The 13,008-nt window shown below is 34.4% G+C and overlaps 1 protein-coding gene across 2 annotated transcripts in view; it reads left to right on the forward strand.

Annotated features, from left to right (window-relative positions):
* LOC107612564 (lipase-like PAD4) overlaps positions 8,586-13,008 on the forward strand; it is a 37,546-nt gene continuing 33,123 nt past the window's right edge. Inside the window, exons 1-3 of one of the 2 annotated variants that reach the window (XM_021110102.1) lie at positions 8,586-8,747; positions 8,887-9,163; positions 9,365-9,421. In XM_021110102.1, the coding sequence (XP_020965761.1) occupies positions 8,725-8,747; positions 8,887-9,163; positions 9,365-9,421 (357 nt within the window). In that variant the 5' untranslated portion in view covers positions 8,586-8,724. Of the gene's footprint in view, positions 8,748-8,886; positions 9,164-9,311; positions 9,422-13,008 lie in introns of both variants that reach the window. The other variant, XM_016314245.2, reaches the window with a different exon arrangement.

Raw genomic sequence — 13,008 nt, forward strand, 5'->3', positions numbered from 1 at the left:
TATGGTTGCACCCTTAGTTTGTCCATGAACACAGTAAATGAGGGAGCTGGTAATGGTTTCGTCAAAATATCAGCGACTTGAGCATGAGAAGGTATGTGAACAATGTTTAGCAATCCTCTTTGAACATGATCACGAACGAAATGGAGATCAACTTCGAAGTGCTTGCTTCTGCTATGCATAACTGGGTTTGCAGCAAGAAGAACAGCACCTAAATTGTCACAAAACAAAGTGGGAGCAACTGGAGAAGTAACACAAATTTCTCGTAGAAGCTTTTGAACCCAAACTAACTCAGCTGCTGTGTCTGCCAGGCAACGGTACTCTGCCTCAGTAGATGAACAACTTACAGCTTTTTTCTTTCGGCTGCTCCAAAAGATTGGATTGCACCCAAGGTAAATACAGTAGCCACTTGTTGAACGTCGATCATCAAGGTCCGTGGCCCAATTGGCATCTGAAAAGGCAAGAAGACGAAGATTAGAGGATTTAGAAAATTGAATACCATAATTAATCTTACCTGAGATATAACGCAAAATGCGTTTGACTGCCTTCCAATGATGAATCATGGGTGAATGCATAAATTGGCTAACTTTGTTGACTGAATATGCAATTTCAGGATGAGTGAGAGTTGCATATTGAAGGCCTCCTACTATTGATCGATAAAGACTAAGATCATGAAAAGAATTTGAACCCTGCAATGTTAGTTTTTCAGAAGAAAGCATAGGTGTGGGCATTGAACTTGACTTATCCATGGATGCCTTTTTAAGAAGATCACAAATATAGGTAGTTTGTGAGATATGTAAGTCTCCTGAAGGCAAAAAATTAAATTGCATGCCTAAAAAATAATGCAGTGTCCCTAAGTCCTTTAAAGAGAATATTTGATTCAATTGAGAGATAATAGACTCTATTTCAGATTTATTATTACCTGTGATGACTATGCCATCAACATAAGCAAGAAGAAAAAGAGTAGAAGAAGTTGTAAAATGAACAAATAAGGAAGGATCAGATGAAGTATTTCGAAAACCAAACATGGATAAAGTATTGCACAGTTTAGAAAACCAAGCCCTGGGAGCCTGCTTGAGACCATAAATGGCCTTATCAAGTTTATATACTAAGTCAGAATCAGAGTTAAAGAGGCCAGGAGGTGGTGCCATGTACACGTTCTCAGTTAGATCTCCATTGAGAAATGCGTTGTTGAAATTAAATTGCCTAAGAGACCAACCTTTAGATAAAGCTAAAGATAAAATGACTCTAATCGTTGTTGGCCTAATAACCGGGCTAAAGATTTGAGAATAATCGATGCCCACAATTTGATGGCATCCTTTGGCCACAAGGCGAGTCTTATATTTTTTAATGGATTTATCAGGTCCACGCTTAATGGCAAACACCCATTTAGACACAATAATGGTGGAATTGGGAGGTGGATGGACTACATGCCAAGTTTTATTTTTCATGAGAGCAGTATATTCCTCCTTCATGGCTTGAAGCCAATGAGAGGAGTGCATAGCTTGAGAAACTGTCCTGGGAACATTATTAATCAAGTCAAGATGATTAGAATGTGCAATAAGAGCCTTAGGCTTAGAGATACTAGACTTGGAACGAGTTACCATAGTATGAGTATTGTGAGAAGATGAAGATTCTATGATAGGTAACCTTGGAGGCTCAATTTCAGAACCAGAAATTGATACTGGTGCAGAATCTGTAGTAACCATCTCAGAAGGTGATTGATTAATAGTTGATGAAGCATTGTTTGTTAAAGGAGGGAAATTTGTATTAGAGGTACGAAGTATAGTTGAAGTAGGCGGAGCTGAACTTTGGGTACAAGGTAACTGCGATGTAGGAGAATTTGAAACAGGAATCTGAGGTAACATCTGATGCTCATAAAAAGAGGTTAGTGATGAATTAGAGACAACATTCTTATGAAAAAATGAGGGAAAAGAAAAAATATCCTCATCAAAAATAACATTACGTGCAATAACAACTGTACCATCTTGTTTTAAACATTTAAAACCTTTTGAGAAAGGAGCATAACCAAGAAAAATGCATTGTTCAGATCTATAGTCTAATTTATGTTTATTAAAGGGTCTTAAGTTTGGATAACAAGCACACCCAAAAACCTTTAAAATAGAATAATCAGGGGGCTTGAAATGAAGAACCTCAAAGGGTAATTTCATATTAAGTATCCTGGTGGGCAATCGATTGATAAGAAAAGTAGCAGTCAAGAAGGCATCCTCCCAGTATTCCATTGACAAATGTGCAGCAGCAAGTAGGATAAGTCCCATTTCACAAATATGTCTATGCTTCTTCTCTACAACACCTTGTTGCTGGTGAGTATGAGGACATGACAATCTATGAATGATGCCATTAATATTGAGAAAGGTTTTGAATTTATTTGATAAAAATTCTTTAGCATTATCCGTTTGAATAGATTTAAGAATTTGACCTGTCTGAGTTTCCATCATAGATTTGTATTGTTGTAAAATAGTAAGCAATTGAGACTTGGTAGTTAATAAGTAAATACATGTGTATCTAGTGAAGACATTTACAATACTCAAGTAATAACGAAAACCAGAACGAGATATAGAAGGAGCAGGGCCCCAAACATCCAAGAAAACCAATTGTAAGGGTGCAGTATAAGTGGTTTCAGAATAGGAAAAAGGTAAAGTATGCATTTTTCCTTTACAACATGCTTCACAAACAAAAGATGATGAATCAACTGAATTAGAAAATGGAAGATTACACTTTTTAAGAACAGATTCAACAATAATTGGAGATGGATGGCCTAGGCGTTTATGTCACAACTCCAAATTTGTCCTACAAATGGCTAAAAAAGCATGAAAGTTTGAATTGTCATAACATGGTTTTGGAATACAAAATTGATCAAACACATATAGCCCATGTTTAAGTTGTCCCTGAAGGAGCACCTGCTTGGTATCCTGTGATTTAACCACACAATGAAATGGATGAAATTCAAAGAAGACATTATTGTTCAGACAGAATCTTGAAACACTAATTAAATTTTTAGCTATTTGAAGAATATGCAATAGATTCTTTAAAATGAAAACATGATTGTTGAATGAATTCTGAATATATGAATAACCAGATTTAGAGATAGGCAAACCTGAACCATTGGCTATGTATAATTGATCGGGTCCTATGTAATCTGAGGGTGAAATCAAACTGGATGCGTCATTAGTGAGGTGGTGAGAGGCACCAGAATCAGGATACCATGACATATATGAATTTGGAGAAGAAGATGCAAGAAATGATTGTGGTTGATGAAATGAAGCTGGTGGAGGAGGTGGTTGATTGATTGATGGGGAGGAGTTTGACGAATTTGTAGTAGAAACTCCCTGGTAATTATGATCAAATCGAAAGAAGCATTGAAGTGCGGTGTGTCCAATTCTACTACAAACCTGACAAATCTGCCTATTATTGAGTTGCCAAGAGCTTCTGCCTCCACGAGAGAATCTGCCACCTCTAGCACCCCTTCTACCTCCATAGGGACGATTAGGGTTTTTTGGATTTGGAAAATTTGTTTGAGCAAGATTTGTTTGAACCATTGTTAAAGAATTCTGTTTGAATTTTTCAATGGTGTCTTCATGAGATATGAGGAGATTTGCAACCTCTCCCAAGCTAAACAATTAGGTTTAGTTTGGATGAGGCTGATGCAGCTAGAAAACTCTTCTGGCAAGTCTTCACAAATAGTCTCAATGTAATCTTCATGGCTAAGTTGAAAACTAATTGCTATTAATGAGTCTGCAATTTTCTTGATTTTTGACAAATACTCAGATATGGTAAGGTTCTTTTTCTTGGTGATCTTCAATTGATTCTTCAATTGCTTGATCTTTGTTTTAGTTGATTCTGCAGAATAGTCTTGAAGTTTCTGCCAAATCTCCAATGCTGATTTACAATGAACAATTCGATTCTTGAAGGAAGAATCGACAGACGCTAAGAACCAAGAACACAGATTATAGTCTTGTTGCATCCATTCTGAATATATTGAAGAAATCTTGCCAACAGTCTTTGTTTCTTCAGATTCAAATTTAGCGGGCACTTTCCCTTCAATTATGTGATCTTCCAGATTCTGTCCTTTGATTGTGAAGAGTGCTTATTGCTGCCATGTAACAAAATTTGTTTCTTCAAGCTTATCCAAGATAGGAGCAAGAAAATTTTTTTGATTTGCTGAATTCACAGGTAAAGCCATGGATCAAACCAATGCTCTGGATACTATGTGAAAATTATGAAAAAGTGAAAGAGTTGAAAGCAATTGAAAGAGAGAGAGAGAGCAGAGATTAATTTCTGAGATGAGTAATATTGATTTAAAATTGTTGCAGAGTGATCCTTTTGTTTACACTAAAGGTTCTATATTTATAGTGATAACATGCCCTATGTAACTTCACTAGTGTCTATATTCTCTACACAACTCTCCTCTTGTATAATATTATTACTCTCAATTGTTTTCAAATAATCTCTTTGTCAACTTCCATTCCAATCTCTGCTAACACAAGCAAAATCAACATGATTATCAGTGTCCAAATAATTAGCATCACAATTAATCTTAAAGGTACCTACCAAATGGGGGATCTAAGAACCACTAATGATAGTGAAATAGACACTCGTTGCAACTCAAAAACATTCCAAAGTTTCTTTTCTAAGGCTAAAGCTATACAAGTCACTTTATTCGGAGGCCAAGGCTCGAGGGATTAAAGATCGCATTATTCCTTGATCGCCAAATCCACTAGAGATCAGAAAATAATCTAAATGGGAACTCTTTGTTATGAAAGAAGAACCAATTCATCAAATCCAGATCGAGAGGCTGACAGAAAATTTCCAAAGCTTGCCAAACTAGTTGAGCTTTTGGATAATTCTAAATGCAATGTAAAACCTTCTCCAATTAACTCTTTTTTTTTTAATTAAAGGAGCTCAACATACAAGTGAAGCAAGGAACAAAAAAACAAAAAGAAACCAAAATAAAAATAGCCACCTAAGAACTTGTCGAGCAAAACAAATCCCCTTGTCATCTTCGCTCGGCACTACCATCAACAACAAAAGGGGTCCTCCCTCCTCCATTCTGATAACTAATACGAGTCAAGTTAATAATTTCTTCTACCTCTTTACCTTTATTCTGAAATATCCTCTGATTTCTTTCGATCCAGGCGTTCCAGACTATCACAAAGAAAGATATATACCATTTGTTGCGCTCCTCCTTTCTACAAGTCGCACCTGCCCAGCTTTAAAAATGGTCCTTTAAAGTACCTAGAACTGACCAACGCCTGTCAAGAAGAGATAACCAAACACACTACACTTGCCAAGTAAATTCACATGCAAGAAATAAATGATGGACATATTCTACATCTTTATTACATAGTACACACATATTATCCTCATTATTAGCTATCCCAAGCCAACACAATCTCTCTTTTGTATTTACCCTGCCTATTAAGGCAAACCAAACAAGCAGCTCCACTCTTGGAGGAACTAAGCCTTTCCAGATAGTTTTGGTGAAGCTATAACTTGTTACGTCCTACGAAAGTATTTTCTCTTGCAACACTAATAAATAAAATATCTTTTTTTCAGGTGGCTATTTTTATTTTGTTTTAGTAACTGGTGCTGCAAGGTTATAACAAGCTTCCTTATTCAGAAGGCAAGTTATGAGAAATCAAGTATTTTTTTTTTCTGACAATTTTTGTTTGGCGAAGAATCTAGAATCAAGTAGAATTTTGGGGATGAGGCTGGCGTCCAATTTTTCGCTTCGTACTAAAAAAGAAGATTTTCAATTTATTCTTAATGGAATGATATTTTGGTTTAGTACTTGGAAGATGCAAGCGATCACTTTGGCCCAATCAATTTTAGCAACTATTCATTCTTATTTCATGTAAACTATAAGACTGTCACTGAATATGTGTGATGAGATTGAGTAAGTCTGCATGAATTTTGTGTGGGACAGCAATAAAACTGATAATAAGGTCTATTTGATTACTTGAGAAAAATTATGTTTATTAAAAAAATTTGACGATTTAGAGTCCATACATACCAGAATAGTAAACAATGCTAATCTTATGAAATTTAATGCAAAATAAAAATATTTTTTGAGTCAAGATAATCAGAAAAAATATAAATGTGGGGAATTAAGGTGGCAAGTGCTCTCTGAAATTAATTAATTTAGTAAGGTATTGACATGGCAAGTTTTTTGATAAATTTGTGTTCATGTTCTTGAATATATTTGTGTCTTATTTTATTACACTTCAAAATTTAAAAGTCCAGGTTGGATTAGGCATAAACGTATGAATATACGTCGGCAAGTTTTTTTTTTTTTTTCAAGGATAGGTTCTTTGTATATACAACACCTGAAAAATTAATCAAGTACATCATACCGTCTACACTAGCCCACTTCTTACTGCGTACATCTTAGGCCCAACATTTTTGTCTTATGAATATGCCTGACAAGGAAAACAAAAACAACAATGACTTCACTCTTTTCATTTGAACAAGAGTAAACTACCATTTGTACCAACGAAAGTTGAAAACGCTGACATATATACTTATAGAAAAAAAAAATTACCATTTGTACCCATAAAAAATGATTTTTACAAGTAAAATTATCCAAACCCTAAAAAATTATCTAAAAACCCCAAAATACCCTTATTATTACCACTGCTACCATCATCCCCCATCTCTCTCTTCGCATCACATGAACACTCTCTGATCTAACCTCCATTTCTCTACCACAAACCACCTCATTGCCACTCCTTCATCACCATAACCTTCACCTTTGGAGGAATCAAAATCACCCCAGAGAAGAATTTGAAATGGATGACGATGAGTGAGAGTCAAAATTGGATCTTGGTTTCAGCTGAATCTGAAGCTGTTTGAGGGAACAAAACATTGAAAAGGGTGTCATGAAAAAAGCTAATAGAAATAGGACGAAAAAGAACACAGATCCAAGGTGAGAAGAGAGTGAGGAGAGAGGATCAAATCTGAACAATCAAACACAGAAGCCTCATGTATTTGGATTCACTTTTTTTGGGAGAAAAGAAAAATGGTGAAAGAGACAGAAAGAGAGAGCTCACCGCGAATTTGGTTCGCAAAGGGGACTGCGGTGGTGGCGGCTGGCGCGGTGGCCCGTCAGGAGCACTGGTTCGGTGATGAAGAGAAGGTAGCCCCGGTAGGTGAAGGTGGTCGGCGGTGAAAAAAGGAGAAGGGGCACTACGGCTCTAGAGTTGCTAGCGGCGGCGAAGCAGGGGCGGGGTGGGTGCGAAGGTCCTCTATTCGGCAAGAGCGAGACAGGGAAGGAGAGAAGGAGGGGTGGTCACTGACACTGACACTGGAGGTTGCAAGAACGGAAACAGAGGCAATTTGGGGTTAGTGGTGGTAGTGGTGGTGGTAAGGTGATGAGTAGATGAGGATGATGGAGTGGTTAGTGGGGAGCGTACCAGTGCTTGTGGGTTGGGAAGATGGAGGGCTTGGCTTCATGGTGCACTTGCACCATGAAGGTGCTCTTCTTCTTCTTCTTCTCGGCAGCAAGTGTTGTTGTGACTGTGAGGATGAAAGAGAGCAGGGTGTGGCAAGGAGCCATTGGAGCAGCGGTGGAGACTGAGTGGGAAGTAATGGTGAGAGTGTGTTAGAAAGGAAAAGAGGGGTGGTGGCTGGGTGAAGAGGGTTAGGGTTAGAAAGGGGTTTGGGTGAAGGAGGTGGTTTGGTGGTGAAGATAAGGGTAATTTAGGGATTTTAGGTAATTTTTTAGGGTTTGGATAATTTTACTTGTAAAAATCATTTTTCATGTGTACAAATGGTAATTTCCTTTTTCTATGGGTAGATATGTCAGTGTTTTCAACTTTTGTGGGTACAAATGGTAGTTTACTCTTTGAACAAAGTAACCTATTTCATCAAAATTAATTCATTTTTTGAAATACAACGTTAGTTTTTTATATATAATTTTATCAATATTCTAAATATTCATAGATATAAATAATAATTTACTTAAATAAAATTACTATTTTCTACTCTTTTCCATATTCAATTATATTAGATGTATTTACTATTTTATAAGTGAGTTCAACTTTAAAATAATCTCTAAAGTTACATTCAAATTTCATAATAGTGTCTGAATTGAATTTGAATGTAATTTTAGGAATAAATATAAATAATATTAAGTTTAGGACCTACTATAAAATTTAAGTATAATTTCAAAAATCACTTTAAGATTTAACTCTTTGTAAACACTATAGTATACACGAACTAACTATTAGAAAAATGCTTTGTATATTGCTTACCATGTAAGTAGTAGTTCAAGCTAAGGGTATCAATCATATATTGGTCTAATTAAAAAGATAAATAAATGATAAGAAAAGTATAGGTAGACAATGAAAATATTAAACAATGTGAAACAATGAATATATCAAATGTTCATTTTACTAGATATGCGAATGATTATTCTAATATTAAGATTTAGGTGAATAATTTAAAAATGTAGTATATTTTTATTTGATTGGTAATTATTCATTTCATTCTAAAAAATTATTAGTTACCTAGGATTGCCCTAAATGATAAACAGTTAACACTTGACCCTCCAAGTCAATGAATTGGGTGCATATATAAGCCACTTACGCATTGGCATTCGCATTCACATAATAAATTGTTCAATTCCTTCAACCCTTTAGAAATTGAAAACCAAGCTTGAAAACATTTCTTCGTTTTAGTGTTTTACACACCATATATATAAATACCATGGTTCTCGACGAAGCTTCATCGTAATTACTCACTCTTCTTCACACATTTATTAAAATTATAATATAACTAATCATTACCTAAAACTTTTAGTTAATTATCAATCAATCATCTTATGCTTTAATTTAATTTCATGAATTGAATAATTTCTTGCCATGTCAGGTTTGAAACCAGCGAGGATCTGGCCACGTGTCTCGCAACGAGTCCGATAATATCGGAGTCATGGAGGCTGTGCAGCGTGGCCAACGCCACGGCGGCACGGAGTTTCGTGGCAGAAAATGGCGGCGGCGACGGAGAAGTGGTGTACGTGGCTTTATCGGGGGTTCAGATGGCGGAAGGGACGGAATCTAGCTGGAGAAGGTTGGTGGCGTTAGAGAGCATCGGAGGAGAATCGCTGTTCAGTATGCATCGGAAAAGGGAGGAGGAGGAGGTTGTTATGGTGCACGCCGCCATCTTCGATCTCTTTTCCTCTTTCTTCGTCTCTTTCCGCAACCAGGTTAGTTTATTTTCTTCTTGATTCTATTTTTTTTTTTTTTTAGTTAATATTAACTAATTTATTAGCTGGAGAACGTTAGAGAGCATCGGAGGAGAATCGCTGTTCAGTATGCATCGGAAAAGGGAGGAGGAGGAGGTTGTTATGGTGCACGCCGCCATCTTCGATCTCTTTTCCTCTTTCTTCGTCTCTTTCCGCAACCAGGTCAACCAGGTTAGAGTTACCTTAGAATGCCCTTTCACTTTTTTATCATTAGATTTAGTCGTGGATTCCATTCCTTTACTATACTACAACAGAAGAAAAAGGATATGAGATCCCATCCCTCAAACTCGGGTTCCGCAGTTTTTTTGTCTTTCCATATCTTATTTAAAAAGAAAACTCTATCAACCACGAAAGAGTCTTTTTTTTCTGTCATCAAATAGAAAGTATCTATTACTGCTATTTTTTTTCTTGTTACTTTACTGGATAACTAACCAATTCAACTCTTTCTTCAAAAAAAGGGGGGTAACAACAAGAAAACATCTTCCACAACCACTCTTTCCGGATTTGGCATCTAATTGAATTGGAGAAATAAAATAGGAGAATCTATGTCATGAATTATCAAAAACAAATACAAGTCAGTCCATGGGAGTCACAATTTAATTGATCTTTGGTTTGTAATCCGAAGCTAATATTGAATATATATTAATTAATAACATGTGGAGAACCTTCATCTTATACTATAAAGATCCATTAGACTCTTAAACTTTGCGGAATTTTGTATTGAGTACATTGCATTGATACAACCAACAAGCAAGTTAGAAAGAATCTAGTACTTGATCTCAGCACGAATCTTTTAATTTCGTTGCTGTGTCCGAAGAAGGATAGCTATACTGATTCGGTATACTCGAAAGACACCCTGGGTACAATATTGACGATCTAACAAGGATGATTCTCAGTAAATTTCTACTTACTGCTCTCATCTTTTATGGAATCGATCCCCCTTTGACTGTACAAGAATATGTGGAGCTCAACATGTCTGGAAGCACCGGAGAACGTTCTTTTGCTGATATTATTACCAGTATTCGATACTGGATTATTCATAGCATTACTATACCCTCCCTATTCATTGCGGGTTGGTTATTTGTCAGCACGGGTTTAGCTTACGATGTTTTTGGAAGCCCTCGGCCAAACGAGTATTTTACGGAGAACCGACAAGGAATTCCATTAATAACTGGCCGTTTTGATCCTTTGGACCAACTTGATGAATTTAGTAGATCTTTTTAGGAGGCTCCAATGACCATAGATAGGACCTATCCAATTTTTACAGTACGATGGTTGGCTGTTCACGGACTAGCAGTACCCACTGTTTCTTTTTTGGGATCAATATCAGCAATGCAGTTCATCCAACGATAAACCTAATCCGAATTATAGAGCTACGACACAATCAAACCCAAACGAACAAAATGTAGAATTGAATCGTACCAGTCTCTACTGGGGGTTATTACTCATTTTTGTACTTGCTGTTTTATTTTCAAATTATTTCTTCAATTAATAGAAGAAAGGGAATAAATACGTATACGTATTCGGAATTCTCTTATCCCATTCGGAAGGATATAATTTAATAATTATCTATGACTGTTTATGTCACTAGCATGACTACCTGATCAAATGTGGAGGAAAGTGGGATAAATGGCCGATACTACTGGAAGGATTCCTCTTTGGATAATAGGTACTGTAACTGGTATTCCTGTGATCGGTTTAATTGGTATTTTCTTTTATGGTTCATATTCCGGATTGGGTTCATCCCTGTAGTAATAAGATGAATTGAGTTTGCAAAATGAACGTGTAAGAAGAACTCAACAGGAATTTATTCTTTTTGTTGATAAATTTAAAGAATTTTGTTAAATTCTTAATAAAAAAAAGATTTCTAATTCTATAAATGATTCAATAGATAATTTTTTTTAATGTTTTAAAAAAGTTCATTTCAATTTTTTAAATTTTTTTTAAAAATAAACTTTATTTCTTTATTAAAAAATCTTTTTCAGAAAAAAATTTCTTTTAATTTAAGAAAAAGAAAAAATAAAGCATTATTTTTTCGAGATATTCTATTATAATATATTCTTAAACCACATTATTATCTCCAAGTTTTCGATAAAAGTGTGTCTTCTTATTTGATGGATTAATGCAACCTTTTGCCAAACTTAGCTAGTGGCAGAGCTAATTATTTGATAGAATAATATGTTGATTGATATTTTAAATTTGATTAATTAATCTATGATCTATCCGGGGTTTAAGTGGAAAAGGAAAAAGGTTAAAGCGAAATAATAAGAGAGATAAGTTAACATCTGAATAGTTACACTTTATCTCTTTCTTATTCGCTTTCACAAGAATTTCCTGGTGTTGTGGCCTGTGGGTGCATTTGTCACTGTGAAAAGGTGATGGCAAAAGAATGAAAAGAGAGTACCTATTACCTAATACAGGAGCAGGAAAAATCACAAAAAAAATTATTTTTTATTAATATTAGTCAATATTTTAAATTAATATTTTATTTTTATATTATTAAAATCTAAGATTTAGGATATTAAATTTAAAATTTAGTATAAAAAAATTTACCAGCTAAATATTAACAAAAATAGATAAATTTTATTGGTTATATAATATTGTTCATTTGTATTTATTTGCTGAACGAGTAAATTTTATGTAGATGTTTAAATATATACGACGTCGTCGATATTATTTATATAGAACTATACACTAATATAAAGGAGATTGCTATTTTTGGTGTTCAATTCTTATTTTTCTTTTTCTTTTTCAACTTTTATCCTTATGCACAATTGCCTAAATGGCTAATATTTACTAAGAAATGTGTAAATTGAAGTTGCAATGTTAACTCCCAAATTGAACGGATTTCATCTCTTTCTCTTTATCTGTGCTGTTCCTACTATTTAATTATGTATAAATACATTTTTTTAACATAGCAAAGAAATAAAATGAACAATTAATTTAGAATGAAAAGGATATTATTTAAACTAGTTTAATTGTTACTAAGCAAGTTCGTTCCCATGATTCAATGGATAAAAAGAAAACCGTCCCCATTCAAAAGTAGATTATTACTGAAAAAAATATATATGTAAATTTTCTTTGAAAAAGTATAGGTAACAATATTTTTGAACAATGTGTGAACAATGTGAATTAATAGGATTAAAAGAGTAAATTAATCTTAAATTTAATTAATAGTATTAAATTAGAATGTAATATATTTTTATTAGATTTGTGTCTTCTAAAGTTTGAATTTCACTTCAGAGAGTAAAGTGTGATCTCTTACCATTAATTTCATAGGTAGGACCAATAATAAATATGAAAGAGAAACTATTCAATAAGAGAAGATCACATTTTATTCTCTAAAGTAAAATTCAAACTTTAGAGGATCCAAATTCATTTTTATTTGATTGGTAGTTATTCATGTTGTTTAAGATGGTCATTGATTACCTAAGACTCCCCATTCTCTTTTGGTATTTACACCAAAAAGTAAATTCGGCATCATATTTTCACATCTTCATTTTCTTTTATTTCTACTTTTTCATGTTTTCTTTCTCTTTCCACTCTTTTATTTAATTTTCTCTGCAATAAAATTAATTAAATTCATATTATACCTAATGTTATTGTAACTTTACAAGATTCATAAATGGTATGCAACTCCAACTCAACCAAAGCCTCTACCATAGCTAATACATGTCACCAATCATACTTTGTTCTCTTTTAAATCAATCAAGTTTGTAAAGAGAAGGAGGGTTTTTTTTTTTTTTTTT

The sequence above is a fragment of the Arachis ipaensis genome, chromosome B08 (genome assembly GCF_000816755.2).
Source record: "Arachis ipaensis cultivar K30076 chromosome B08, Araip1.1, whole genome shotgun sequence".
Taxonomy (NCBI): Eukaryota; Viridiplantae; Streptophyta; class Magnoliopsida; order Fabales; family Fabaceae; genus Arachis; species Arachis ipaensis.